Source organism: Epinephelus lanceolatus, chromosome 4 (genome assembly GCF_041903045.1).
Source record: "Epinephelus lanceolatus isolate andai-2023 chromosome 4, ASM4190304v1, whole genome shotgun sequence".
Taxonomy (NCBI): Eukaryota; Metazoa; Chordata; class Actinopteri; order Perciformes; family Serranidae; genus Epinephelus; species Epinephelus lanceolatus.
The window spans coordinates 22,065,957-22,093,289 of NC_135737.1; the positions used below are offsets into that span (position 1 = coordinate 22,065,957).

General features: G+C 40.3%; 1 protein-coding gene across 8 annotated transcripts in view; it reads right to left on the reverse strand.

Annotated features, from left to right (window-relative positions):
- The window catches only part of picalmb (phosphatidylinositol binding clathrin assembly protein b), a 30,878-nt gene extending 5,663 nt beyond the window's left edge, over nt 1-25,215 (reverse strand). For 3 of the 8 annotated variants that reach the window (XM_033631142.2, XM_078167031.1, XM_078167030.1), the window contains exons 1-20: nt 24,601-25,211; nt 15,361-15,503; nt 15,190-15,265; nt 14,972-15,074; nt 12,896-12,989; nt 12,616-12,727; nt 12,412-12,518; nt 12,265-12,306; nt 11,093-11,178; nt 10,635-10,758; nt 10,411-10,544; nt 6,534-6,634; nt 6,208-6,360; nt 5,725-5,808; nt 2,693-2,785; nt 2,369-2,479; nt 872-988; nt 711-741; nt 469-568; nt 242-301 (exon numbers count right to left, since the gene is read on the reverse strand). In XM_033631142.2, the coding sequence (XP_033487033.1) occupies nt 242-301; nt 469-568; nt 711-741; nt 872-988; nt 2,369-2,479; nt 2,693-2,785; nt 5,725-5,808; nt 6,208-6,360; nt 6,534-6,634; nt 10,411-10,544; nt 10,635-10,758; nt 11,093-11,178; nt 12,265-12,306; nt 12,412-12,518; nt 12,616-12,727; nt 12,896-12,989; nt 14,972-15,074; nt 15,190-15,265; nt 15,361-15,503; nt 24,601-24,730 (2,001 nt within the window). In that variant the 5' untranslated portion in view covers nt 24,731-25,211. Of the gene's footprint in view, nt 1-241; nt 302-468; nt 569-710; nt 742-871; nt 989-2,368; nt 2,480-2,692; nt 2,786-5,724; nt 5,809-6,207; nt 6,361-6,533; nt 6,635-10,410; nt 10,545-10,634; nt 10,759-11,092; nt 11,179-12,264; nt 12,307-12,411; nt 12,519-12,615; nt 12,728-12,895; nt 12,990-14,971; nt 15,075-15,189; nt 15,266-15,360; nt 15,504-24,600 lie in introns of all 8 variants that reach the window. The other 5 variants (XM_078167029.1, XM_078167032.1, XM_078167034.1 and 2 more) reach the window with 5 other exon arrangements.
- Nucleotides 25,216-27,333: the final 2,118 nt, after the last annotated feature.

Genomic DNA, 27,333 nt, shown 5'->3' on the forward strand with positions numbered 1-27,333 from the left:
CATAATCGTTTGCATAATCGAGATTTCAATTTTGACCAAAACAATCGTGATTATTATTTTTTCCATAATCGAGCAGCTCTACTTCAAACCACATAAAGACTACAGACAGAGGCTACACAGATGTGTAGCCTCTGTCTGTAGTCAGAGGCTACACATCACATAAAGACTACAGACAGAGGCTACACAGATGTGTTCTGACATGCTACTGCATACTGTACTGTACATTTGCCATAATACTGACCATGCCGTATCCCATCATGCCTGTGGGTGTGGTGGCGGGGAAGGCCATGACTGACGATGGCTGAAGAGACACAAACAGGCCAGTGAAATTTTATGACACAAGTGACCTCAAAAACAACACAGCATAACATTACAACATCTGTAGTTATCTGGCAGCGAGATAAGACAGAAGTACAGCAGGAGCAGAACTCAAGAGCACTAGGGTTAAAAAAAAAATCAGCGTGTCACCATGGAAACGGGGTTCCAGGTCGTGGTTGGCGCTGCTTTGGGCTGCCAGTTGGTGCCGCCGGTCATCCTCTTCTCCCCTGGCTGGCTCCAGTGGATGTCACTGCAGATTAAGACAGTTGATGTTAGCACCAGCTTGTAACTGCCCTGAAAGCACAAAGCTGCTGATGTGTCTGTGCAGCTGTGTGTGTGTGTGTGTGTGTGTGTGTGTGTGTGAAGCCACAGAGTGCTGAACCATCACTTACTTTTTCATCGTGCCATTCCCGATGCCGAGGTCTAAAAGAAAAAAAAAAGACAATATAAGGGTCAGGTGTTGGATGATTATCTGCAAATATACTGTGGGTTTTGTGCCTTGGTGAACATATGTTTTCACAAATGCAGCTGAAAGGTATGGTGTCAGACTCACTGCCGACAAGGTTAGCCAGGGAGGAGTCAAGGTCATCTGACACTAGTTTCTCTGGCAGCTGACCGGACGCCTGGTTGGAGCCAGCAAGAGTCGGTTTCAGGATGCCCCCAGAAATATCTGCAACACACACAGAGATGATAATCCTGTGTGTACTCACGAGGTTACAACTATTAATTGAAAAGTATTTATAGTGACAATAATGGAAACAAGTCCAGGACTTCATTGTTCTAACCCTGAAAAAAATCTGTGTTGTATTGTATGAATATATTAAAATATAGTCAACAAACAAGACCATTTCAAAAAAATCTATATTATTATTTTTTTGCATTTCATGCTTTTATTAGAGCTGTCACTCAAGCATCAACACACAACTGTTGTGAATATCAGAGCTCAGTCTTCTGCTACGATTAGAGCCTTTAACTTGAAAACACTAATGCTACACAGAGAATTGGTTGCATATTCCTTTTTTAAGTTTTTTTTTTTTTTAAAATTAAAAACGCAAAATAAATCTGTTAGTAGGGAAAATTTAAGCTTGATGCAGTTCCCTTGTTTCAGGATTTTTCTTGTAAGGGAGACTAGAATAATTGCATTCAAACTGAGAGGGAACAAGAAACTAAAATGTACAAATCTCTTAAATAAAAAAAAACTAAGAGTGTTCAGAGAGCTTTTTCGCAAGCGCTGAGGGTTTACTTTCTTTTTAAGCACGTAAGTAAATGCTGCCATGAGCTGTTGAAATGTAGTCTAAAAGGTGGGTTTTTAGCCTTCTACCAGCAATATTTTTGGAACATTAATGATTCAACAATACCCTAAATTACATGTCATGACATTTTTTGCAACGCAACAATGGTTTGAGATTGGTCAGCCTTACGTAGCGACATTATGCACTTTTGGGCTGCTTGCAGATAGCGTGATAAAAATAGTGCAGAAGACAACAATCTGTTCTTGTACTGGCAACTTGTGAGACAGGGCCGCGTGTTGCAGCTGTATCTGACGTCAGGAGCAGACACAGCTCTCTGAAATGTGTCGACTGTCATGATTTCCATTACATTTCTATAGCTAGTGGTGACCCATTCTGGTTTTCTTTAAGAAACGTTCACAAAGATTCTTTATCTTTTATTTAAAGGTCCAGTGTGTAGCACTGAGGTGCGTCAATTGCAGTGTTTTCATTAGTTTATAATAAACTGAAAATAAGATTTGATGTGTTACATTGGGAGCAGGTCCTCTCCCACTGTGTCCGTCATGCTGTTCTACAGTAGTCCAGAATGCACAACTCCAACACTGACTTTAGATCGGGCAATTTGTATTTTTGGGTTGGCCACTGTAGTTCTAGCTTGGCAAACAGGAGAGGTTTAAGTTCTGCATCCAGACCGCTGGATGCCACTAAATCCTAACTATGCTTTTGAAACTTTTGTCTGACTTGTTTTCTGTACTAATGCCTTGTTCAGCTGAGAGAAAAGATATCACATGCTCATTTATATCTAAACACAAAATCCTCACCATCAGAATTGAGGCTGTTGCTGCCTGCGGCTTTGGCTCCAAAAACTGACTCAAAGTCCACTTGGAGTCCCCCTGCTGACTGCTGTGGAGGGCCCTGTGGCGTTGAGTATCCTTTATAGGGGAGATAACAGAGAAGACAGCTGAAGTCACAGAGTAACATGAAGTCAAACACTAACTTGGACTGTCTGCTCTGGCCTGTGTAAGTTCTGTCGATAAATAAATCACTAGTTACTTTCACAGAGAGCTAAGTACAAGCACTTTCTCTACAGAATAGAAAACCAGCATTGATCTACTGCTGAATGAGCCGCAGAGAGCCTTCAGTACCTCTGAATAGACCTGCTACAGTAGAGGGCTCAGTGGGGTAGGGAGCCTGGTGTGGGAGGTGCTGGGCAATGGACACTGGACCACAGAAGGAGTCTGACACGCCACAGGAAGAGGAAGACAAAGAAGAGAGAGAAAGAGGAAGAAAGAGAGCAAAAGGAAAAGGCATTTCAAGGCCAGGCCAGAGAGACAGGTGGGAAATGACAGCAATACAGACAGGAAGAAGGCAGCCAACATGTCTAACAATTCTGTAGGTGTTAAGCTCTGGATGTTTTAAATAAAGTTTAAGAGCTGTTGGAGGATTAAATAGTGTAGAATAATTGTAGCAACCAAAAGGGAGGGATTAAAGGAAGATTTTTGACATTTTGGGAAATGTGCTTTTTTCTTTCTTGCTGAGTCAGATAAGAACATTGATCCCACTCTCATGTCTGCACGCAAAACATGAGGCTACAGCGAGCAGCCAGTTAGCTTAGCTTAGCATTAAGACTGGAAATGGGGGAAAACAACAACACTGGCTCTGTCTTAAGTTAATGAAAGCCGCTGAATGCTACTGCTTTATGCAGATATGGTTTACAATGAAGCTATCCACTCCACTCCATCTCCTATCCGCACATTTTTTTCTTGTAGGAGCACACAGCTCTCAGGACACATTAGGGGTGGGCAATATGGCCAAAATCCTCTGTCACTGTATACGCAATTCTATATAACGGTTCAGGCTGGGTTAAAATAATCAATTCATCCAATCCAAATTGAGCTTCATTTGAACGACCCAATATCAATTTATAAAATTGAAAAATAATATGCGCTTTTTCCACGGATGTTTGAAGCTTTAACCCCGTTAATCTCACCGGTAGTAAACAGGCTGAAGCACTACATTATTAAATGACTGTGGTATTGAGAAGCTCTTAAGTTACCAGCACTTTTACCTGTGACTGTTAGCTTAGTGTTTTATGCTCTGGTGTAATTTATTATCCTCCTGCACCACTTTTATGCACACACAAACATTGAGTAAAGATGCCATGGTGGAGACAGCGAGGGGAAGATAACTTGGGCTGACGACAACTACGCTTGTTACTGTGAGGGCAATAAAACCTTTACAATAATAAAAGCCAATACTTTATCAATACACCTGCAACATGTAGACATGTAGAAAAGCCTTATTTCAATCAGCTCCGCCTGCAGTCTCTCATCTACCACTGCTAATATTATTATTATTATATTATGTTCTTTATTCTTTCAAAACTTCACTTCGTATTGTGATATCAGGAATATGTTTTATTACTGCTCTAGAAACAACATTTAGATATAAAATATCCAGTTTTATTCCTGTTCTGAATTTATTCCTTTTTAAAAAAATATATTTCCTTGTAAAATGTACAGTATTAGTTTTCTCAGAATCTCTTTCACATATGAGCAAAAATTGGTATTGTATGTGAAGTATTCCAAATCGAATCAGATTGAAATGGAAAGCAAATTGAATCAGGACCTTGTGAAGTGAAACTGAATTGATTCAGGAAATCAGTGGTAATACCCAGCCCTAATCATGGTTGTCTCGATACAGTGATTGTTCTGTAAATTCATTTAAGAAATGGTTTAAAACAGGGGTGTCAAACATACAGCCCATGGGCCAGAACTTGGCCGCCAGAGGGTTTGATATGGTCCACGGGATGACTTTGCACACCTTGGCTGAGGTGTCAGGTTTCAGGAGCCAGTTAAACAGCGAGTACCCTCCATCATGTAAAATGCTGCATCAGAGGCTTTCCACCCTGAGCAGAACACAACTCTCTGAAATAACAATGAATACTTATTGTGACAGTGTTTCCCCTTTATCCATTTAGCAGCACCTCATAGCACCACTGCTATATAAAAATCTCCCCATAAGCAATTAACTTGCTATCTCTACTTTAAGCAGCAAGAGTCAGGGATGAGCAAGGACTATCAATTTAACACCCCCAAAGTAAGGGTGCTCTGATTGAGCTGTTGCCAATCTTGGCAGATAATCATAAACAGTTTAAACTTTTCAGTGGTGCTGGACCGAATCACAATGTTCTTTTACAACTACTCCCAGGTTAAAAAAAAACCCACTTCACATACATAAAATAAAACAACGCTGAACAAATGCTGTCTTAATTGGCTAGTTTTTAGCCACCTAAAAACAGGCCCATCCGAATAAATCAATATCAAGTTAAGATTATGCTATATTTAAAATATTTTCATTGGTTTACCTCGCCATCAGACTTGCCGATTTGCATCAGGCAACTGAAGCCGTTACCTCAAACCCGCCAGACTCCAGTGACAAAAACTGCAATTTTCCTCAGCAGAACACAGGAGTGCCTCAATCACTTAGTGTGTGAAGTAAAGCAGTGGATGTATTCTTATATAGCGTACACTTAAAATGATTTCGACATTTTTTTGGTGTCTAAATTATTAACTTGTTTTAAATACTAGCTCGTCCACAGCAGGATCTTGCTTTGCATCCGTGTTGGCAGATTTGGTTTATCAATGATGTTAGTGAAGCAACACCGTACACAAAATAAGTACAGCGGAAATGTCAAACATGTCGGGCCATCTTGTTTAACAATACGTTACAGTTACAGCTTCATAAAACAACAGAAACAAATAAGTTTCCTATTTTACATATCGCTGCAACTCAAATCAATTGCCAGTTGTTTACTCCAATGTGACTGCCGTTGTTAGCGTGACGTCACTGTGACTTGGTCTACAGCTCCCTCGGTCCAAACAGTATTGCCAAATCTGTACTGATTGACAGATTTTTACAATTGCACAGTATATACCATCATGCCACCCAACTTGAAGATATATGTCTAGTAGCAGACAAACAGGCAAAAACGAAGAATGTAATCAATCGTCTCATCTAAGTGTATTTCCCAAAATGTCAAATATTGGTTTATTATCAGTTTATGTCCACATTGCTACCATAAATATCAAAATAAGAGCCCTGGGGATATTGCATAGGATCCTATGTTTGCCAGGGCTCAGGAAACATAGGCTGAGATGGTGAGCCATCATAGTACCTGAGATGGAGTGTTCTATCCGCACTGTGCGTTTGTAATTGGTTGAAACGGATGAGTTTGTGTCAATAAAGGGATTGTAACGATCTGGAGAATCAAAAATAAGGTTGGTAAAAGAAGAACAGGTTTCAACTTATAAGCTCTATGGCACGTTTGTATTACAATGCAACACCAAACTGTTCATTGAAAGAGAGGATGAGAGGTAACTGTGAAGCAGAATGGGTGTATGGCCTCTATAGTGGGATATGGAGGGTTCTGGTTGATACTTGTGGTGTTTGCTAAAGAAAACAATATAATCTGAGCTTGGTATGAACTGCAAGGAGGGTCATTGTACAGAAAGACAAAAGAGGATAATTTAGAGATTGGCACAGACAGATAATCAACATTCAGCACAGTCAACATGCAAGCTAGTCATGCTTAGAAGTGACTACAGAGAGATGAACAAGAGCGACAAGACTTCTGAAGAAAAACAAAATGAGTCGTTACCACCAAACATTTCATGACCAGATGTCCTAGAGGAAAAGCTAACACCGTCTGAAGAAACGACAGGTAAGTGAGTGGCATCGACAACGAGTTTTGAGAGGAAAGGGTTAAGGTTTGGCATGGATTCATCTCCAGCTTCAGCAGAAGTGAAAGGATCTAGGCAGGCAGAGGAGAGAGAGACAGAGAAAAGGCAAAGACAGAAAAGAGTGGAGAGGAAGAGGTGGGCATCAGAGTCAGACAACAACAAGAGAAAGAGAGCATGCAGAACACTTCCAGAAAGTCCAGAAACACAGATGTTGGTTGGAGGTGTTGAAGAGGCAGCTCTTTACCTGCCCACGCTGTTGCCACTGGAAGCCCCGTTGAGCCTGGTTGCATGGCGGGCTGGAAAGTTGACTGCAGGTCAAAAAGGTCGCTGTCCATCTTCACTGCACTGCAAACACAAAAAGAGAATAACGAATATCTTACAAGCATGTTTCACACACTCTGGAGATGAAGATCAAAAATACCACCTCAGTCTAAAAGACACTAAACTGAATTTACAGAGACACAAACATGTTTAAATGTGGAGTTTTTCTTGCATGTTTGTTTTAGTTTCACGCTTTTTATTGATACATTTTCTTTTACCGTTGTGTTTTGGATGCACGCCTCTTACAAAATACGTTCTCACGGTTTTTGTAGTCTTAAAATGGTGAACACAGGTCGAGTTGCAGGGCTTTGTGCTTTTCAAACAGAGTGATGTTTGTCAAGGTTGTGCAGGGATTCAACTGCCCGCATAAAAGAGGAAATAATGAAAGATTAATTGATAATGAAAATAATGAATGGTTGCAGCCACTGTTTACACTCCGTGTGAACTACAGTTTGATCGATTCTAACGTTTAAAACGCAGATAGGACGTTGAACAAACTATTGCTATTGACGGAAATTGGCTGTTAGTGGCTGATGGCTGTGCAGCCTCCACCAGTCATGAGGGGCCATACATCACCGACCGGAGCTGAAGAGGGGAGGGTTGTGTTAAGTAAGTGATGGCTGCCTTGTGTCACCTGCGTCCATTTGGAGTCATGGTTGTGCATGTTCTCAGAAACGAATGCATCGTGTCCACAAGATGTAATACACATATGAACGATAGGAGCAGTATTGGCAGAATGAGAGGAGGAAACCCATCATTGTCAATATCGGCTTTATACATATCATCTATGATGGTGCTGCTGTCACTTTTTTTTTTTTTTAGGGATGTCCCGATCTGATATTCGGATCGGTATTGGCCGCCGATATTAGCAAAAAACGTGAATCGGCATCGGATCGGACTGCATGGAAAAATGCTGATCCAAGAACTCCGATCCAGTTTTTCACGGAGTCCGATCCAGATTTCCGGCCAGCCCAGCACTCTGCGATTCAAGCAGTCCATTCCAGTGATCCGCTCCAGCTCTTACTATCAATCCAACAGGCCAGCATGCAGATGGCAGACACACAGGAAGGGTAGGAGGAGTAGCGGTCAACTTAGTTAAGTATTTATTTTCTGCTCTGGTTTTTTGAGAGTGATATTTTTATTTGGTTTACACTCTTACTGTTTAAGTAAAGAGCACTGATGGCATTGTTTTGGGCACAATTAGTGAAATTGGAGCCATGGATGGACTATTGCTTGTTTATTAAACAGCTGTACAATACTGTGTGTGGTTTTTTGTCCCCTCTGTTGGTCCCAGGAAACAGCAGCACCAGGCTGGCACTGACACTACTAAAATAACTGAAAAAACTGAAAAGGAAAGGCTGCATTGTTTGTTAAATGCCAACAATGTCTTATGGTGTTAATCTATTTTTTATTTATTAGGGGGCCAAAGCACAAGTGTGTGGAGTCTTGCTGCTATTTTAATTTTCAATGTTAGACATTTTAAAGATTTCTTGTGTTGATTTATTTTCTATTTATTAAGGGGCCAAAGTAGCCAAAGCAAACCAGCTATATTTTTTATTTAATGTTAACGTTCAAGTTTAAAGTTTGTTTATTTAACCCTGTTAACAATAAACAGGTCAGTTTCTCATACCAACTGTTGTGGATCATTCTAATTAACCTGATTAAGTAGTTGTTCTTGTAAGAGTAATATTGCTTGATCAAACCTTTTCTAACATGACTGACAACAAAATAAGTGAATATGTATAATACGCGCTTGGATCGGATCAGTATCGGTATCGGCCAAAACTCAAGGCTGTAATATCGGTATCGGATCGGAAGTGAAAAAGCTGGATCGGGACATCCCTACTTTTTTTTTTGCCGTGAATCACACTGATCTGACAATATAGTAACTTCCTTGCTGTGTTTATTATTTACATCAGGCAAATCTTAAAGTTCTATATGGATAAGCTCTCTGGTTTGCCCTCTGGTGGAGTCCTCCAGTACATGGTTGCAATATTATGAGATTTTCACAGCATGATAACTGACTGGGAAAATATTGTGGTTTTACCATTTCATGGTATTACAGAATATATATTATTATCAGTCAGAATGACCTTTAATGGATGAAAACAGACGGCTTACTGTTGGTTGAACTAACGTTTTATTACTATAACTGAAACTTTAAACCATTTTGTTAATGGAAGTATGTATACAAAGTCTCCCCTTTAAAAATAACTAAAATAAATGGGGGATTCTCTGTCCAGTTGCATTTTATTTTTCAATATCGTAGCTAGACGAAGGTACACGGTATAACCGTCAACCTTTATATCCCGGCATATCTTTGAACCAGTATATCGCTGCAACCCTACTCCAGTAACATTTGTAGTTGATAGAATAATGTAAATAATTCCTTTCACAACAAAGCCCACTGTCCATGCAAACGCATGGTTAAAAAGCAAGTATATCTCCGGTGTTACAATGACAAAAGAGGAGCTGATCAGTGGGTACAGCTCCAGAGAAAGCAGGTCATTCTGCTGTGTGAGTGTGTCCCTGTGTACTGGTCTTCATTTTAACATGGATTCACATCAAGTTTCTGCCTGGACCGCAACAGCTGGTCCAGCGCTACAGAGCCTTTAGTACCAGAAAAGAAGTCTGTGAGTGAATGGCGACACTTCCTTTCAAAATAAAAGCGCTCTAGCGTTTCACACATGGTCGAGACATACACTTGGTTTTGACCAAGTGTTTTTTTTTTAATGTGTTATGAATCATGGAGGAAGTGTTTTGAGTATTTTGAAAACAAATGACTCCATTCTAAAATATGTTGTTTAAAATTACAATAAATTTTCAAACAAATACCAATTAATAAATATTATATATATATAGAAATAATTCAGACAGATAATTATTTAGACAGATATTGCGATTGCAATATGAGTCATGATTTGTGTGGGAACTGTAATTTTCACATTTTATTTTTACCTAAAAAAATATAACACATGAAGTGACTTTTGCTGGGGTCTGTACAAAAAAAGCATGTACGCTTACATCTGGAATATGATTTGTAGGCCGGGGCATCTCTGTAGCAACACAGTGCTACATTTATCATGCTGTGTTGTGACAAAGTTTACCTTTATCAAAAAATTGCAACTCCTGCAATTTGGATATTGCAGCTGGCCATACTGCAGTTTTGTTAATATTTCCATTAATTGTGCAGCCCTGATTGAAATAGATATTTCAAATACGAGTAACAGAAATACTGCCCATCTCTGATCACAGTTTGGCATAGAGGCTCCATACACAAAGTCAAGGTAATGTCACTGTGCAGCTACAAATCTCCAATAGGTCAAAAAAAAAATCGCTCCCACCTGGTTAGTTTGTGATTAATACATATTTTAGGTATATATTACTTTGATTTTGATGTTCAGTACAACAGTTATCTAGTTTCTAATCAAGTGAAAAGACTGTTCATTTCTGACATGTCAATTTTCTTCCACGTGTGTGTGTGTGTGTGTGTGTGTGTGTGTGTGTGTGTCAGCTCTGTAATCAGCTATCAGCTTTTTCCTATTCCAAACTATCAGCCTTAAAAAATCCAGTCCAATCAGTTGAGCTTTAGTGAGAACATCATACAGCTTCAAGGAACAGCTAGAACAAACCAGTACAGAATTTATACATGACACTTTCAGACCATCAGTAAGATGAATTCTATAACCTTAACGCAGCAAACATGGAAGAATGTTAAGGGAATAAAAAATTGCAACATGTGTATAAAAACTTTTTTTTTGAAGACTAAAGAGGACATATTATGTAAGTATAAGTTTTACCCATTAGAGCAGCTGGGTGTGGAGAAGAGGTCGATGGCTGGTGCTGTGCTGATAGTGCCCCCGGTGGTGGAGATCGGCGATGTATCAGTAGTAGCGAAGGAGGGCCTCTTGGAAAGCTCCTTGAGCCTCTGTTCCTGATTGAAAGGGATACTTTCATTCCAGCACACAGGCCATATCAGTGCATGCTGAAGTCAAACGTTTTATTTTTCAAACAGCAGAGCTACCTTCAGAGCTTTGAGTCGAGCCTGTTCCTCTTCGAGAGCTGCCTGCTTCTCCCGCTCATCCACTTTAGTGAAGGACATCCCTGTGCTCGCCAGTGACGAGACTGCGTTTGACAGAGTGCTGGCCCTGCAGCAAAAACACAAATTCACTCAAGACTGATTGATTTATTAGGTCATTTACTGGTTTTATTAGAACATTTCCATCATTTTTATCACTCGTGTGCACTAGTCTCAAACTTGTTTTACTGTTTGCATTTGTACCGTCTTATTATCAGCGTGTCAGTCATCTGTAAGGCGCCATCAGTAGGCTATACAAATTATATTAGACTGTTTGATTGACTAGATGCAGCACAACTCAATAAAACTTTATAGCTTTGAGCACTATAAATAGAAACACAGTCTCTGAGACTGTAAGAAAAGTTGAGAGGAATTCAGAAACAGTGATGAGAGGATTAATGTACCTGCTAGCTGCAGTGGAGTCTTTCACCTTCTTGCCCTCTAAAGAGGCCAAGTGCTGCTCCAGAGCTTCGAGAAGGCTACTGGGAGCCTGCCGTGACAGAAAACACACAGTCAGCAACTTCCTGAGACGTAGAGAAAGTACTCTACATGACCATCAAGACCATAAAGGACAGTGGTGGGCAACCAAGATAGAGTAGAAAACACTACACACCATTAAATGCACCAGACAGTCAATTTATGTCTTTGATTGGGATGTTAAATTCAACGTTGGGCTATTAGTTACCCACCACTGATTGATGACTGCATTCCAGCCAAAAAGCTACTATCAATGAGAGTAACATCTGTGTGGGATGACGTACTGCACCACGGCGCTTTCAACAACCTAGGCGTTGTTGAATCGGCTGTGTCTAAGCACAACAGGGCAGCCACTTTACGATAGATGAGTGCTACGCTGGTTCACACCTCGAGAACGTGAGCAAAGTGAACAGAATTTACCACAGCCAGTGTTTTTTCCTTCAACTGTTTTTTTTCACCACGATGTAGGAGACAGAGTCAGAGCAGAGGCATGCAAAAAGACAACACTGAAGCAAGTCACGGACATAGAAGAAGAGTGAAATGATAGTACTTACACAAACTGTGAACTAAAGTGGAAAGATAAGGGGGGAAAATACAGAATATAAAGGTGGTGACAGTCAGAGGGGGAATGCATTTTAGCTGCAGTTCTGTGGGGTTAAATGCTCCTGTAAAATTGGACCCCATAGCACAACACAACAGTATGTGCGGTTTATCCTCAAATAGGTAACATCTAACTGTCACTGTGCAGATTTACCAGGAGGATTGCAATTACAGTGATTACTTTAAGGCACTAAGTGTGAATGACACCTTTATTTACTGTAGAAACAAGGAGAAGAAGGAGGAAGAGGGCAAGAAGAAAAGGAAGAGAAGCAGAAGAAAAAGGACAAGAACAGGAGAAGACCACCTCCTCATGCGCTCGAGAAGGAAATCATGCATGTGTCTTATTTAAGAACATCTGTGTTGGGTGTGCTACACTCTAGTTTGACAAAGACAACGCTGATGATAAAAGAGCAGTAAGAGCAAGAGAGAGCAAGGAAAGACTTCCTAGTCAGAGTAGAGAACCTGTATTTTTAGTCTGCCTTGAAGGGTCGGCGCTCACCTGTGAAAGATCGGGGATGTCTCCTCGATCGATGCCCACCTGCTGTTAGACGAGAAAGAAAGCCGGTTTACAATCGTGTCCCTGCAGTGTTAACACACACCGCTCAGTTTCATTCATGACAGCAGACAGTAACTTAGTATAATTTACCTCTGCTACTTTGAGGAACTCTGATATCCGGGTCATTCGAGTGAGAAACTTCTTGTAAATGTCCAAACCTTCTTTACACTGAGTCTTCTTCATGTCGAAGTATTTCTCTGTTTGGTGACAAAAGAAATTCAATGACCAACTATTAAATATCGGGACAAAATTAACCAAACACAAAGAGAAGATTAGAGGTGAAAGTGGTCTTACCAAGCAGATTGATAATGCCTTCATTATAAGCAGCGAAGAGCCTGATGGAGTCTTTGAAGAGGAGCATGAAGGCTGCATTGATGACTCCATTAGTCAGCTCGTTGGCATTGACCTGGGGGAAAGCGATCATTTATCTTACAGGCAGCGATGTGTCGTTGAAGAAAAACAAAACCTGTATGTGTGAACTACGATAATCCATCTGACTCAGCAGCAGCCTCCACACGAGCAGCTCTTCCTGACACGAGCTGCAGAGCTGCGGGAGGCTTCACCTTAAACTCACATTGAAATCGAGCAGGGCGTCCATCTGGTTCTGAATAATGGGGATAGTCTTGAGCAGCTTCTCTGTATTCATGGTCCTCATTACGCCGTCCACTCTACGTGGACACATGGAGAGCCGGAGCAGGAGGTCAGCAAGGAGAGAGGGAAGATGGAGAGGAGACAAAGAGATGGATGAGAGGGCAGTGTAGCTTCTAAAGTATGATAACAGGCTTAATTTCCCTAAAATGTCCCACAGCCCAGGGTTCAAATTAGAGTTGGGCGAGCTTGTCCATATCCTATCGTCCTATCGCCATCTAGTGAAATCGCCGATGAACGATGTCATCACCCGGGGGTGGGGGGGTCATTATGCGTTGCCGCTGAAACGTTCACTTATAGCCTCTCTTTGGCGTTTGAGCAGCTTTATAAAACTCTTGAACATGTAATGGCTCCTTAATTAGCAAGTTGACTTTACATAGACGGCATATCTTTTCAATTTCTCCTGACATTGTGTTGTTTGGTTTGTTCACCGCTCTGCGACATGCGCGTTAAGGCCCGAACATACTCGGGCGGAACATAGGTGGAACGGATTCCGTGGAGGTCCGCGCGGACTCAAAGCGGACGTCCGTAAGCCCTGTGCGCGCAAAGCTCAGATTTTACGACCACGCGGACTCCGCCTCGCGCACCAGTGACTGCTCGGCATGTATTTTTCACATTCACGGACATTTTTACAGGAAGCTACAACGTGGAAGTGCGCTTGACTATGGAAGCCCGAATGACTGCGGACATTCCTCGCGGAGTCTGCTCCGCTTATAGTACGCCCGAGTATGCTTGTGTCAAGCGGGCGGAGGCGTTGATCTCCCCCTCTCCCCCCACCCTCCGCTCTCTCACTAAGCAGCCTCCCTCTGTCTCCTCTCACTCAGCCTCGTTCAGCCTTGATCTCGTCAGCATGCTCCACACACGCGCTGTCTCCCCCCCACACCTCTCGATTGCATCGTCATTTAAAAAAGACATCGTGAAACAACCCTTCTATTGCCGATGGGTGATCGGATCGCCCATCGGCACAACCCTAGTTCAAATGTCCTCACGAGAGGCTGGAACCACAAAATGCTTGTATTTTTGCTTTAAAAAAAGAACTAAAATACTAATTTTATTATCAAAATAATTAACTAAACTAAACTAAATATCTTTTGATTTTGGACTTCTGGCAAAAAAAAATTGTAATTTGAGGACATCACCTTGGGCTCCACGATTGTGATAGGTATTAAGTCCCAGATACACCAAACCGACATCAAAGAACTAGTGGCCGACTGTTGCATCGCTTCACTTCCCCTGTGTCTCGGCCAAAACGTTGTGCTTGAACACACCATATAGATTTCAGGCAAAAGCGAACGAGCATGATTATTCTGCCCCTGTGTGAGAGGAAATAACTCTCCATACCAGCAGGTGGCAGTAGTGAGTATTCATTACTCAAAAGGGATAAAGGAAGACCGACAGGACGGATTTAATACGCTAGTTAGCCAGTTAGCACATTAACAACACAACCCGATGTTGAAAGAACAAATGTACAAATATTTACCATGTGCGAGCGAACAATAACACAGCCAATTAAGAACCTGCCTGCTAAAGAGCTCTATGGCTTGAAAAATTATCTCAACTAAAACTCATTGTTTATTGGCATTCCTCACTTCCGTTTTTCTTCTAATGCCCTGAGATTACAATCAGAGGGATTTCTTTCACTGACGGGCTCTGCTATCTCCGACGCCAACTGAACACGATGAATCGGCTGAAAAAAAGAAAAAAAAAAAGCGAACAAGTGCCGACTAGTGTCAGTGGTGCGGAAGACATCACAAAACTAGGGCAACAAAGCTGACCAACTGCCAAACACCGACCAATGGCCGACCATTGGTTTAGTGTGTCAGGACCCTTACACCCAAATCTGTGACATTTTTGAGACTAAACAATTACTTGACATGTTGACACATAATGAAGATAATAGTTCGATGCCGATGGGATTCCTTTTTCTGATACATAAAAAGGGGAAAAAAATATGTTCACAGTTGAATTTTGTAACTTAACAATATTAACAGTAGGTTCTTACCCGCGTTTCACTTTTGTGAAATCAAAGGCAACCTGTCTGTACGAAACAGCTTTCTCATTCAGGTATCGACTATACCTCCTGATAAATGTGGACATGTCATAACCTGGAACAGAAAACAGTAGGAGGATAATCAATTTTCACTATAAAAATTAAGTCCTCTTTTATATAGTGCATAAATTCAGAACTGAAATCAACATCAGGAAGAATCAAGTAGTCACCTTGTAACCCACTTTTGTCCAAAAAATTGCTGAGGTTGAATAGTGTATTCCTTGAAGCCAAGTACTGGACAAAACGCTGCAGGAGGGGAACAATGGTTAAACACAACAAGACCACACTATCAATCAATAATACATTAATGTTAATCTGCCTGTGCTGCTGAAGCATCACACCTCATTGCCGTAGACCATGAGATGGTGTGTGGTGATAAGTGACTTAAACACAACCACCCAGCTGGTGTTGGTGGTCCTCTCAAACAGTGAGTCAGCCAGTTGGGGAATGTTCACGTTCATCTCGTTGGTGCAGTGGATCAAATCTGAAACAAAAGAAAAGTAGTTCATGAGACCAGGAGCTTCGGCTGATCATCATGAGGCCGCACACTTGTAATAATCAATCAAACTAAATGTGTTACTGTCCAAAAGCAAAAGCAATGCACCAAAAATAAATGAGTCGAACAGCTCTTCTAAAACACATTGTGCTTTTTTACCTCAAATATTTTACAACTGCTGTAAAAACACCACATGTGCAGAGATGCTGCTACAAAATATTTTTCAAAAAGACGAGTTGTCGAATAAAAATTAATTCCCTTTAAGTACGAAAATAGATGCATCCTTTCAAACACTGCACAGGAGGTCCTACTGTAATTAGGTTCCTTTTAACTGAGGCAGTGTTGTCGACGGTGGTGGCCTTAAAATACATGGTGACATATGGATGGGCGATTCTTTCCACTATATTACCGGTTCATTCCGTTTCACCTTTTTAACAATATCTTTATTGTATCTGATGGTCAGATCTTGCCTGAACTAAGCTTCACTGCCCCCATGATTTTCAGTGTCACTGCTCTGTTTTGTCCATATCCATAACCTTTTAGAAAATGTCCACGAATTCAGAACACAATAATATGAACATAAACCTCCTTCCGAGTCAGATTTCCAGAGTTGAGCATAAATGAGATAAATAATCGACAGCTATTTCGGTGATCAATTTACTGTTCCGATTGTTGTCATTTTTTTAAGCAAAAATGCTAAAAATGTACTACCTCAAGAGTCCCAACATAAATTTTTGCTGAATTTCTCAGCCCCTTCTATGATAGTGACTAAACAAACAAAATGTCTAAAGACATCACCTTGGTTTCTTTTCTTTCCTTTTTTTTTTTTTTTTTAACTATTTTTTGACATTTTATAGACCAAATTATAAAGCAATTAATCAAGACAAGAATCCCCAGATGAATCAATAATGAAAATAATGGTTAGCTGCAGCCCTAAATGGAGATATTATTTGGCTTTTGATCATCATGTTGTGATATATTGCAGACTGAATGCAGCATCTTCCTGTCCTTTAAGGCTGACTTCAAATGAGCAGTGTGTAGGATGTAGTGGCATCTAGTGGTGAAGATTGCAGATTACAACCAGCTGAAACTTCTCCCATGTGCCAAGAGCAAACTCCCGGTTATGATTCCTTCAGTGTTTATGTTCTGGGGGTTTTTACTGGGAGCTGATTTATCCACAGAGGTCTCTTTCTCTCCAAGACAAATAGACCCCCTGATTTAAACCTGTAAAAACACTGAATAAAGCAGTTTTAATCCATGTTTTCCCGATGCTGTTCGGCTCGTCGTGGAGATGTTAACTACTATGGCCAACATGAATGGCCATATCTAGAGCAGTGTCTGGTTTGTCTCTTCTGGGCTTCTGTAGAAACATGGTGGTGCAACATGGCAGACTTCATGGACAAGGAACCGTTCCTTATGTAGCGAGAAACAGCTCATTTTAAGGTAACAAAAACTCTAAGATTCTTATTTTCAGGTGATTTATAAGAAGACATACTTACTACTATATATTTAATTTCTGTCAATATATTCCACTAAATATACACACTGGACTTTTAAGTTTCCAGTTATCTCACTTTTCATGCTAACTGATTTTTTTTTTTTTTTTTTTTTTTTTTTTTACTAACTGCCTATATGCACATTACTGATTTATTGTTCTTTCAATACATCACCCACCTAGATCAGATCAGATATTGTATGAAACACAGAGTCATAGCCATACTGAGGTGTTGATTCAAAGTTATTTTCATTTTTAATTGTATTAATATTAAAACATTGTAATTGGAACGGGCAGAGCTGTAAATTTATGGGACGCACAGTATTTTCTATGCTGATATGCATTTAAACTTAACATAGAAACCAGTTTTCATGTGTAGAGACACATTTACTCACAGATAAATAACATCACCCCACATATTGTGCATTAATTGTCAAACAGGCCTCATGTTGAGCTGGTGAGCAGCAGACAAACACCTGCTACGATGAAAAAGTAAAAAGTGACCACAGATGCACAAACTAAGTTTTGGAAGTTGGAGCCAAAACCAGTCTCTGATGTGACTCATGCTTATGTCCTCCACAACAGGCCACATATTTGCAGTTTATTCAACTTGATAACCTGTAAGCAGCACGAACAAAATCCCAAAAGTTGCAACACTGACTGCTTCTCATTAAGTGGATAATTTTCAAAGAGAAGTTTAGTCAAGACAAGACAAAACCATAGACCGTATGAAAAACAGACTACCGTGACATCACCCATATCGAATACTTTTGTATTTGGCCAATGCCATTTTGGATTTTTGGAGCCAGAACTGACCATATTTGGACAAAAGGGTGAGGCTGTAAAGATGCAAGGGGTGGATCCTACTGAGGGCCTGAGGTGGCACCTTGCAGATAGCCTGTCACTCAAAAGGCCCAGCCCTTAAATGTGTGTAGCTTTAAGCCTTAATAAAATGTAAACAGCTGAGTTATGTAAAAATTCACCCCTGACCAGTTCTCTTGAACGGGGAATTAGCTACACAGTAGAGACCAAAACCGTTTTTTGTGCCAGGCTGCAAACATGTCTAAAGTTGGGCATTTTAACTCGGGGGTCTATGGGGACTGACTCGCTCTTGGAGCCAGCCTCAAATGGCCATTCAGGGAACTGCAGTTTTGTCAATTTAGCACTTCATTTTTCAGCCTCGGGTGGATGTCGCTGTGACAAAACTGAAAATAGTATTAAAAAAATAGTCTAATCAATGTTTGGCAGGCCATCACAAATAAATTAATGTAAGGGAAAAACAACACCTTTATTCTTGTATTGAGGGATGCATTTACTTCATTTACTCATGTATAATATGTTGACATGTCTGATTTGACAGATTATGTCAAAGCACTGAATTTGAAATCTTAGTCAAACACTATATAAAAGCCAAAGCAGTACTTCACTAAAAAAAATTAAATGAACATTTGAAGAGTCAGAACTGTTTTTTTTTTTTGTTTCTGTTGTGTTAATAATAATGATGATGTCAATCATGTCAGAGATATGGAATAATAAATCATCCATATTTACTCACTACATCTTAGCCTTTCTTACCTCCAGCTGTGCATAAACTACAGGTTATGAACATCTCTTTAAAAACACAAAAATGTGAAATCATTGGTTATGTTATCCATATCGGCTATGAGGAGTACTTAATTATCGTTATCAGCTGAAAAAAAAAATCTATATTGTCCATCCTTAATCATTGCTGCTGGTCTGATATAACAAGGCATTGACACTTTATAACGTCTGAGACAACTTGTCAAGTAACTGATTAGTTGAGCAACAGAAAATTATTCTGCAACTACTTTCAGTCTGCTGCGTTTGCTGCTTAGAAATGTTAAATGTGAAGATTGCTGCTTTACTCTGTTTCACACAACTTTTGATTACAATATCTGTTTATTTATCTCCCTACATTTTGGCCTGATGCCCAGCATGTAATCCTGGTACAGCTGCAATCATTAATTGAGTAGCTGTCAACTGTTAAATTCATTTAGAACTAATTTCATCATCGATTAATCCACTTTTTAAATTAAAAAAAGTCAAAATTATCCGATTCCAGCTTCTTAGCTGTGAATATTTTATGGTTTCTTCACTTCTTTATGAGAGTAAACTGAATATCTTTTGGTTGAGGACAAAACAAGACTATGAGAGAATGTCTCCTTAGGCTTTGGGAAAAATTGACCGACATTCTTCAACATTTTCTGACATTTTATAAACCAAAATCGAATTGAATAATTGAGAAATTAATCAACAATGACAATGATTGGTAGTTGCAGCTCTAGTCAAGAAAACTTGACAGAATTTGCCCTAAAAATATGCGAGTTAGTTGTTAAAAACTTGCAATGTGTTATAATAATGTGTTGGAACTGTAGAATGTTAACTCCTCATGTCATTATAAATCACCCTGATTTGCAAAAATATCACTGCAGACATGGCTTTAGTGCGCCCAGTTTCATAGTATAAATAACTCATCAACTAATGAGATAAATAACTGACAGATTACAATCAGCCCTACATACCTGAGTTACAATCACGTAATTATTATATTTAAAATATTCTAAAACACCGCGAGTAAAAGCTGATAGAGTATGCCAAACAAGAAAGATTACTACATAAAATTAGCATTAAATAAAGGGTAAATCATCATCAATGCAATCAGGGGTCCCTGCAGCTGAGGTAGAAACTGATATCATCAATTTAAATTCTTAATGGCAACAAAACATCCGTGTAACAGACCAGTGTAAAGTGCAGGGTGTTGAGATGTTAACCCCACATTGTGTCCCACTTCCTCTGCTAACATGTTCATCCTACATTCATGTGCTGGTTGAATGATGTTAGTCAAAGTGCTAATGACCCTGCCATTCACAGCAGTGATCAGACTGACGGGGTAATTGGGCCTCCCTTTCTGTCCTATATTTGACTTTTCAAAAGGCGGGGGACTTTAAGTAGGACAGGATAACCTTCCAGAGAAGCAGCAGCAGTTAGCATGGGTGGCTGAACTGCCCAGAGAGGAAGATGACGGAGAGGAGACGAGTAGGAGGGAGGAGGAGGAAGAGGAGGAATGTGGGGGAGGAGGATGCACTGACAGCTCTGTCATGTTACAATCAGAGCGCTAAATATTCACTGTGGCTGACATTAATGGTTTCTAATATAATTCATTCAGGGGACACAAATGTATTCATGTCACAGTCATGACACTGCATGAAGCTGCCAGCAGATTGTTAATCACCAGTAAGGCTGGGATATATGATGGGGATCAATATAGATCACAATTAATCAATTCAGGGAATCATTTAAAGTGTCTTAAAATGTCTTCAGGAATGTTTTTATTATTCATGAGAAGACTTTTCTGATACATGCAAAACCAACTGTGTTTTATTGTTACACACTGCATCACACAAAACTCCAGTGTGAAACAACAAATGTCAAAAGTTAAATTTATCATTTATATTTGCTTGAAATTCAAGAGTTAGAGATTATTTTCTGGAAAACCAAACTGTAGTTTGTAATGATGGGAGTCAAGAACTGGTTCCAGTTGAGAACTGGTTCTAAATTGCCTAATCCACCTGAATCATATGCCTTCAAGTTTATCAATCCCACTTATCCGTGCCAGCATGTTTTTCTGACAGTTGCACATTGCGAAACGCTGACATCAAACTCATGCATGTACGCTGCTGGAAACATGCAACAAGAACGAGTCATGGCGGAGTGGAAGAAATGGTCCAAAGCGCGGCTTCTTTTCATGAAGAAAGATAACAACAGTACAATTTCAAGTCAGGGTGGAAACACCGGCAATACGCTGAAACATCTTTCGACAGAGCGTGGGCTTACATTTCAGAAATGCCATGTATTTGACATTTTACCCATGAGTGCCACTGCTTCCCGACCAGGCAGCAGGTCTATTACCCACGGTAACCTGTTATAATAACATTAGCACCATACTGTGTTGCATGCATGCTTTTTTCATGCTTTTTTTCTACTCCATTTCTACACTGTGTTTAGACCATGCGGTAACATCCAAAGCTAAAAAAAAAGGAAGCCAAAAACTGCAGTTCACCAAATGGCCACTTGAGGCTGACTCCAAAAAAGTCAATCCTCATAGACCCCAATGTTAAATGCCCAGCTTTACAGCTGAACAAATAAACAAACAAATAAACAAATAAATGTTCACAGCCTGGTACATAAAACAGTGTTCAACATTTCACCTGTTTACATTTTATTAAGGCCCAAAGTTACACATAGCAGTGCTGCTTAAGTGACAGGCTATCTGCGAGGTGTTGCCACAGTTAATGAGCCAGAGCCACCCCTCGCTCCCCCACAGCTCCACTCTCTCGTCAAAATATCCTGGTCACTTCCAAAACCAAGATGGCCACAGCCAAAATGCCAAACTCAAGGCTTCAAAATGGAAGTCCAGAAATAATAAAACAGTCACATTGATGCTAAATAACCTGTACACAAAGAAAATAAATCAGGATTCAGTAAGGGAGTCCATAAAGAATCGGACCAACAAGCAGAATCGATAATGGCACTGATATCAATAAAATCAGTTTCCATCACTATTTATTTGTTTTTAATTTGCTTGAAATGACAGAATTAAGGATTATTTTCTGTAATCACATAATATAGTGTGATCATAGTGACACAACACAGCTCTAATCTCAGAGTTGATATAATAGTAGGCCTATGTCTATACAGTAACAGTATCATTACATTAGGGCTGGGTTAACTAATTGAATTTTATTTTCAATACCATTTTGGCTTCCAATAATTATGTTAATAAGATATTTGAGTTAAAACGATGATTATGCCACATTCCATTCATTTGCAATGCTGCTCTTGTTTTGTCTTCTGTTATAAATCCAGCGCACCCTTATTATTTACAGCGGTGCGCTTTAGCCCTCCCTAAAAATCCCACACAAACTCTCAGCCAGGCTGTGGCATGTTTTATTTTACCTTGAACCAAGATGACGAAAAGAGAGCCTTTGGTCGATGAGTAATCATGTTAAATAAGTAATAAGCATTAAGTCATTGTGACGATGATTTTTGCCTTCGTAGTGCTACAGCACATACACTGCGATGTATGAACAAAGGAAGTGAAGAAGATGAAGCTGGTAAACATGGATGTAAAAAATCAGCTTTGCAAATTTTTTTTGTAAGGAATGAACTGTATTTAACGCTTTTGTTAGAGTTTGAAAATACTCACAATGTATAACACTGAATATAAACATAACTTGTTTCTTAATATGACTGGGCACCTTTAATCTTTCATCTAGTAACTTCATAATTATTATAAAACTTCAATTCTGCCAATTTTAGAGCATTTTAGGCCAAATTCTTGTCGGACTGCTTGTATTGAGTACTTTTCACATTGACTGCTTTGGCTTCTGGTTAATTAAAAAAGGGGGTTAAATTACGGAAATGAACTTAACTTAAGGTAATAAACTCAACTTAAGGTAATGAACTTGGCACCAAAACTGAGGTATCTTACTGGCACTACAGTAAAAAAAAAAAAGGTTGACCGTCAAAGTCATTTTTCAAGCAAAAATGTCAAATATTCCCTTGTTTCAACTTCTCAGATCTGACAGCTTGATGCTTTTCTTTGTCTGATGTGACAATAAACTTAATATCTTTAGTTTTTGGACTGCTGGTTTGGCAGAATTAAGAATTCAGAAGGAATCACCTGTGGAGGTTAAAAGGCATTTTTCACCATTGTCTAAGAACGAAAGAAAGTATTTGGCAGATTATGCAAAAATGAAAATAGTCGACATTTGCAGCCCTTGATTCTACTTAAGTTTTATATGTGATAACACTGAATTACTGCCCTGCCCTTCTCATGTGTAAGGCTGGGACTCAAACTCCAAAATATGTCAGATGCAGGAAGTAGTACAGCTTGACCAATAACTTATTTTAAAGCTAATACTGGTATTAAAGAGTTTAAAAATCAGATAATGATTTATCAGCCTGTATTAATTTTCCTGATTTAAATCAAGTATTTGCCAATTTTAGTAAAAGTTTTTGTGATACTGCCTGCAAGTAGAAAACATCACAAGTTTACAATTCTCACAGTGAGTTGATAAAAGGAAAGGACAGAAACTCATATGTTGTATCAGCACTAACATCACAACATTTCAAGTATATTCCAGCCATAACTGTGCAGTCCTGTCCATCAAGTGCTTGTTTTAAACTCTGGTTATTCCCCATCTGTCTCCCCTCATTTACAGTGCTGTCAACTGTCCTCTAAAGGCATAAAATGGCTGTAAATACTTAGACATATTAAGGGATTATACATAAACAATTGCTTCTATTTAGTCAAAAGGGGACATGAGAAATCATTGAGCTGACATAATGAACCCTTGTTATGAGATGAGCTATAAAACCAATCATCCAGACATCTCCATGTGTCAACATCACACATCAGGACACCGTGTTGTCACGTACAGGCTCTCTATTGTGTAGTGAGCAGGGACACGTCAGTCACGTTGGATAGCTGGCTGAGTTGAGATGAGCCAAAAGAGTGTCACTCTACCAACTTGCACTCATCTCACCTCGGGGGATTCGCCTGAGCAGCACAACAGGTGTGGAACCTGCGACTTTTAACACCAAGCCAAAAATATTTACCACGAGTAACAAATCAGGTTTTGGCTCTGTTTCACTCCACAGACAGTTATAATGAGCCCGGCGTCTGAAGACACAGCTCCTGCTCTGTTACTAAACTCTTCTGATGATGCAGGACCTTCATAAAAACCACTTTCATCACTGCCATTGTGCATTTGCAAGTGCAGATCGATATGCAGAAAATCTCCCACTGCATCTCTAAGTACAGACAGTGACTCCTCTGACTGAGTGCATCACACTAATGATCACACAAGGATTTAAGCTCTTATGCTTAATGTCAGGGTGCATGCAGAAAGTGTGTTTAATGTCCTGTGTGAGGAAGGAAGGAGACTCACAAACCTCAGCTACAAACTGAGATTTTTATAAGAGGAACAGCATGTTATCACAGTACTCAGTGACACTTGTCCTGCTGCAGGTGCACCAAGATGGGAGATGAAACTGGATTCCTGTAAATGTTCATTTCAAGGCCTGCTATTGGCAGGAGGAGGAGGGACTGGCTAACACTGATTTTAAAGGTTCTCCTGTTGGTTATATTGACATTTATCCTCATTTGTTGCTACGCAGGCTGAATGTTTATACTACAAAGCAGTGAGTAAATATGACAAGAGAAAGGGGAACAAATCCAGACAGCTAGACAAGCTACTCTGACAGCTATATGTGACAAAAAAATGAATAAAACGAAGTCATTTGAGAGCTTTAATAAAGGCTGCTACTCTACAAAGCTTCTTAATTGTGTGCAGCAGCATGTCAGCAAGGCCTGGGCTCGATGTTATAACAATATAATCTCCCCTACATGAAGCAGCAGTAGCATTTAGCCTCTCCTGAGGCTTTGAGGCCTTGTAGCTCCTCCACCGCCATATCTCCAGTTAAAGGGTGTTTTCGCTGTCGAAGAGCCCTGCGCTGATTTAACAATTGTGTGCTGTTAGAGAAAAGAATAAATGAGATACTCACAGTCCAAATGTTTCTTTTTGGGGCCCATGACTTCGTGAGTGGTGGCCTTGCATACTGTTTTCGACACGGCGGATCCCGTTACACTGTGCTGGGCTGCAGTTATCCTGTCCGTAATGCTCTGCCCCGACATCTTCTCTCACTCAGTGCAACAAAACCACTTTGGAAATGCTTTATCTGAGGGTGTGAGCTCTCAGAGGAAGAAATAAAATAAAACCTCCACCTCCTCCGCAGCCTTGCTGGGACCCCCCGTTTTCCCCCACCTTGGTGGAGATGAAAATCAAAACTAGGCTATGGCAGACGCGGACCGGGGGAGGGCGGAATAAAGAGAAGCGGAATCTGACAACAACAACAGTCGCTAAATGTTAAATTGTTTCTTTGTGTTTCCGCTCGGCTCCGTCAGTCAGATCTCAGGGACGCCGTGATTGCAGGCTCCACGCGCTGACTCATCCGACCCGGGTCTGTGTCTCGCGCTCATCCCGAAGTGGCACACCGGATCCCTGCGTCTCTCCTCCTGCCTGCCTGCCTGCCTCCGCCGCTCCGCCAGTCGTCGCCGCCGCTCCCTCCTCCTCCTCCTCCTCTTTCCTCTCTCCCTCCTCCTCCTCCTCCTCCTCCTCCTGCCGCTGCCGCCGCTGCTCCGCTTTAAAGCGCTATGAAAGAAAACGCGACCACCGAGGAGGGGAAATGGCGGGCCTACTCTGCTCAGCTCCCAGGATGAGGAGGGGGATATAAGGGCTGTAAACGCACCATACACCGCCCCTGCACACCCGGAATCAGATGTTACACCGCTGAGCTGCTGTTAGAGCTGCTGTGGTGCAGGTGTATACCGACTGACCGCAGGCCAGCTGGGGGAAAGGCACAAATGCTCAGTCACAGGAGGCCTGGATGAGGGGATGAAGCCTGTATTGATTGAGGAGTGGACACAGTGAAGTGAGAGCAGGCTGCAACAGGCCTGACACTGTGAGGCAATCAGACTTTTAGGATGCTTTGAACTGAATTTATTTTAAGCTATAGCATCTTAAATCTCACATGTACTGCACTGTAATACTACTGTAATAAAGACTTTTGATTTGTGTGTGATATTGAAAATAATTTCAACTGATGACACATTTCATTTCATAATTTTCAAGAAAAAATGACTTTAAAATGTCTGTAAACCAGAAATGTGGCATATTTATAGCCTTGTTTCCTTGTAGAAGCTGCTTATAATAAAAATAATGAACCCTATTTATATAGCACCTCAAAACACAGTTACAGAGTTAGAGTTAAAGAGTTAGAGTTAGAATAAAACAAATAACATGTCATAAAATGTCATCCAGTAAAATATAAAATAGGGAGACCTAAAATCAAGATTATAAATAGGCATTAAAATCAATAAGAGAACAATAAATAGCCACCCAGCTCAGATAAAGTCAGGATATGCTTTGCCATAGGAGAGACTTAAAGGACGACAGTGACTCAGACAGCCTTATATCCTCAGGCGGGTCATTCCAGAGCCTCGGGCCCTGGTGGCAAAAGCTCTGTCCCCTTTGGTCTTCAGTCTGGACTCTGGGGCAAGCAGAAGACCTCAGCCTGAGGATCTCAAGCTATGGGGACTAACAGGTCTGAAATGTAGTCTGGAGGGGTCGCAAACTCATTTTAATTCAGGGGCCACATACAGCCCAATTTGATCTCAAGCTGGCCAGACCACTGAAACCATTACACAATAACCTATGAATATCAACCTCTTCAAATTTTGTCCCTTTTTTTTAGTGTAAAGAATTCTGAAAATGTTCATCCATTTACAAAAGAAACAATGAACAGCCTGCAAATCCTAAAAAAAGGTGCAAATTCAACAGTGTGTCTCAGTTTTTTCCACCTTCAGTCAGTCTACTACTCATTTTCACTACATGTGACTTTTTTACATAATTTTCCACTAAAGCAGAAGCTATTGAAGAAGCAGGTGAAGTCATCCCCTCCCTTACTAACCATTTACTATCTAATATTTCATCAGTGCCTCAGCAACACGGTTACACTAATACTATTTGAAGTCTGATACAGATTCTTTTGTACTGAAGCTGCTGGTTGACAATATTTTGCACAATGTTCAATATCTTTAAACATGACCACAGTAAGCATTCATTGTTATTTCAGAGAGCTGTGTTCTGGTCAGGGTGAAAAGCCTCTGAGGCTGTATTTTACATGAAGTATCTGCTAGCTTTTTAAATTGTTCCAGAAACCTCTCAGCCTTCACAAGTGCATCAACATTAGGTGTGCAAAGTCATCTAGAGGGCCGGACTGGACCCTTTGGTGGGCTGGTTTTGGCTCTGGCTCGTATGTTTGGCATCCCTGGTCCAGAGAAGAATCATCTTTACACAAAACCAATGATGTAGTGAAAACATATATGTTGTCCAACAACTAAATTAAAACTCTCCTAATGATTCTGCACAGACACTATTTATTGATGATGAAAAAGGGAGTGATTAACTGTAAAGTTCTCTGGGTATATTGACACTTCTTATGCACATGAGTCTGTAAGATATAGACACAGACATAGAGAATCAAACCTTTACAACACAATACAGCTCCTTCCAAAGTGTAGCCTATACTAGTGGCCCCAAACTTTTTCCATCGGAGATGTGAATGTTGCACCAGAGAAGAGTTTTCTGATGTTTGTATTTACTTTTTATGTGATTTCCTGTCTGCATGATCTAATTTTACTTATTTATTTAATTTTAAAGGCTTCTTTTTTGACAA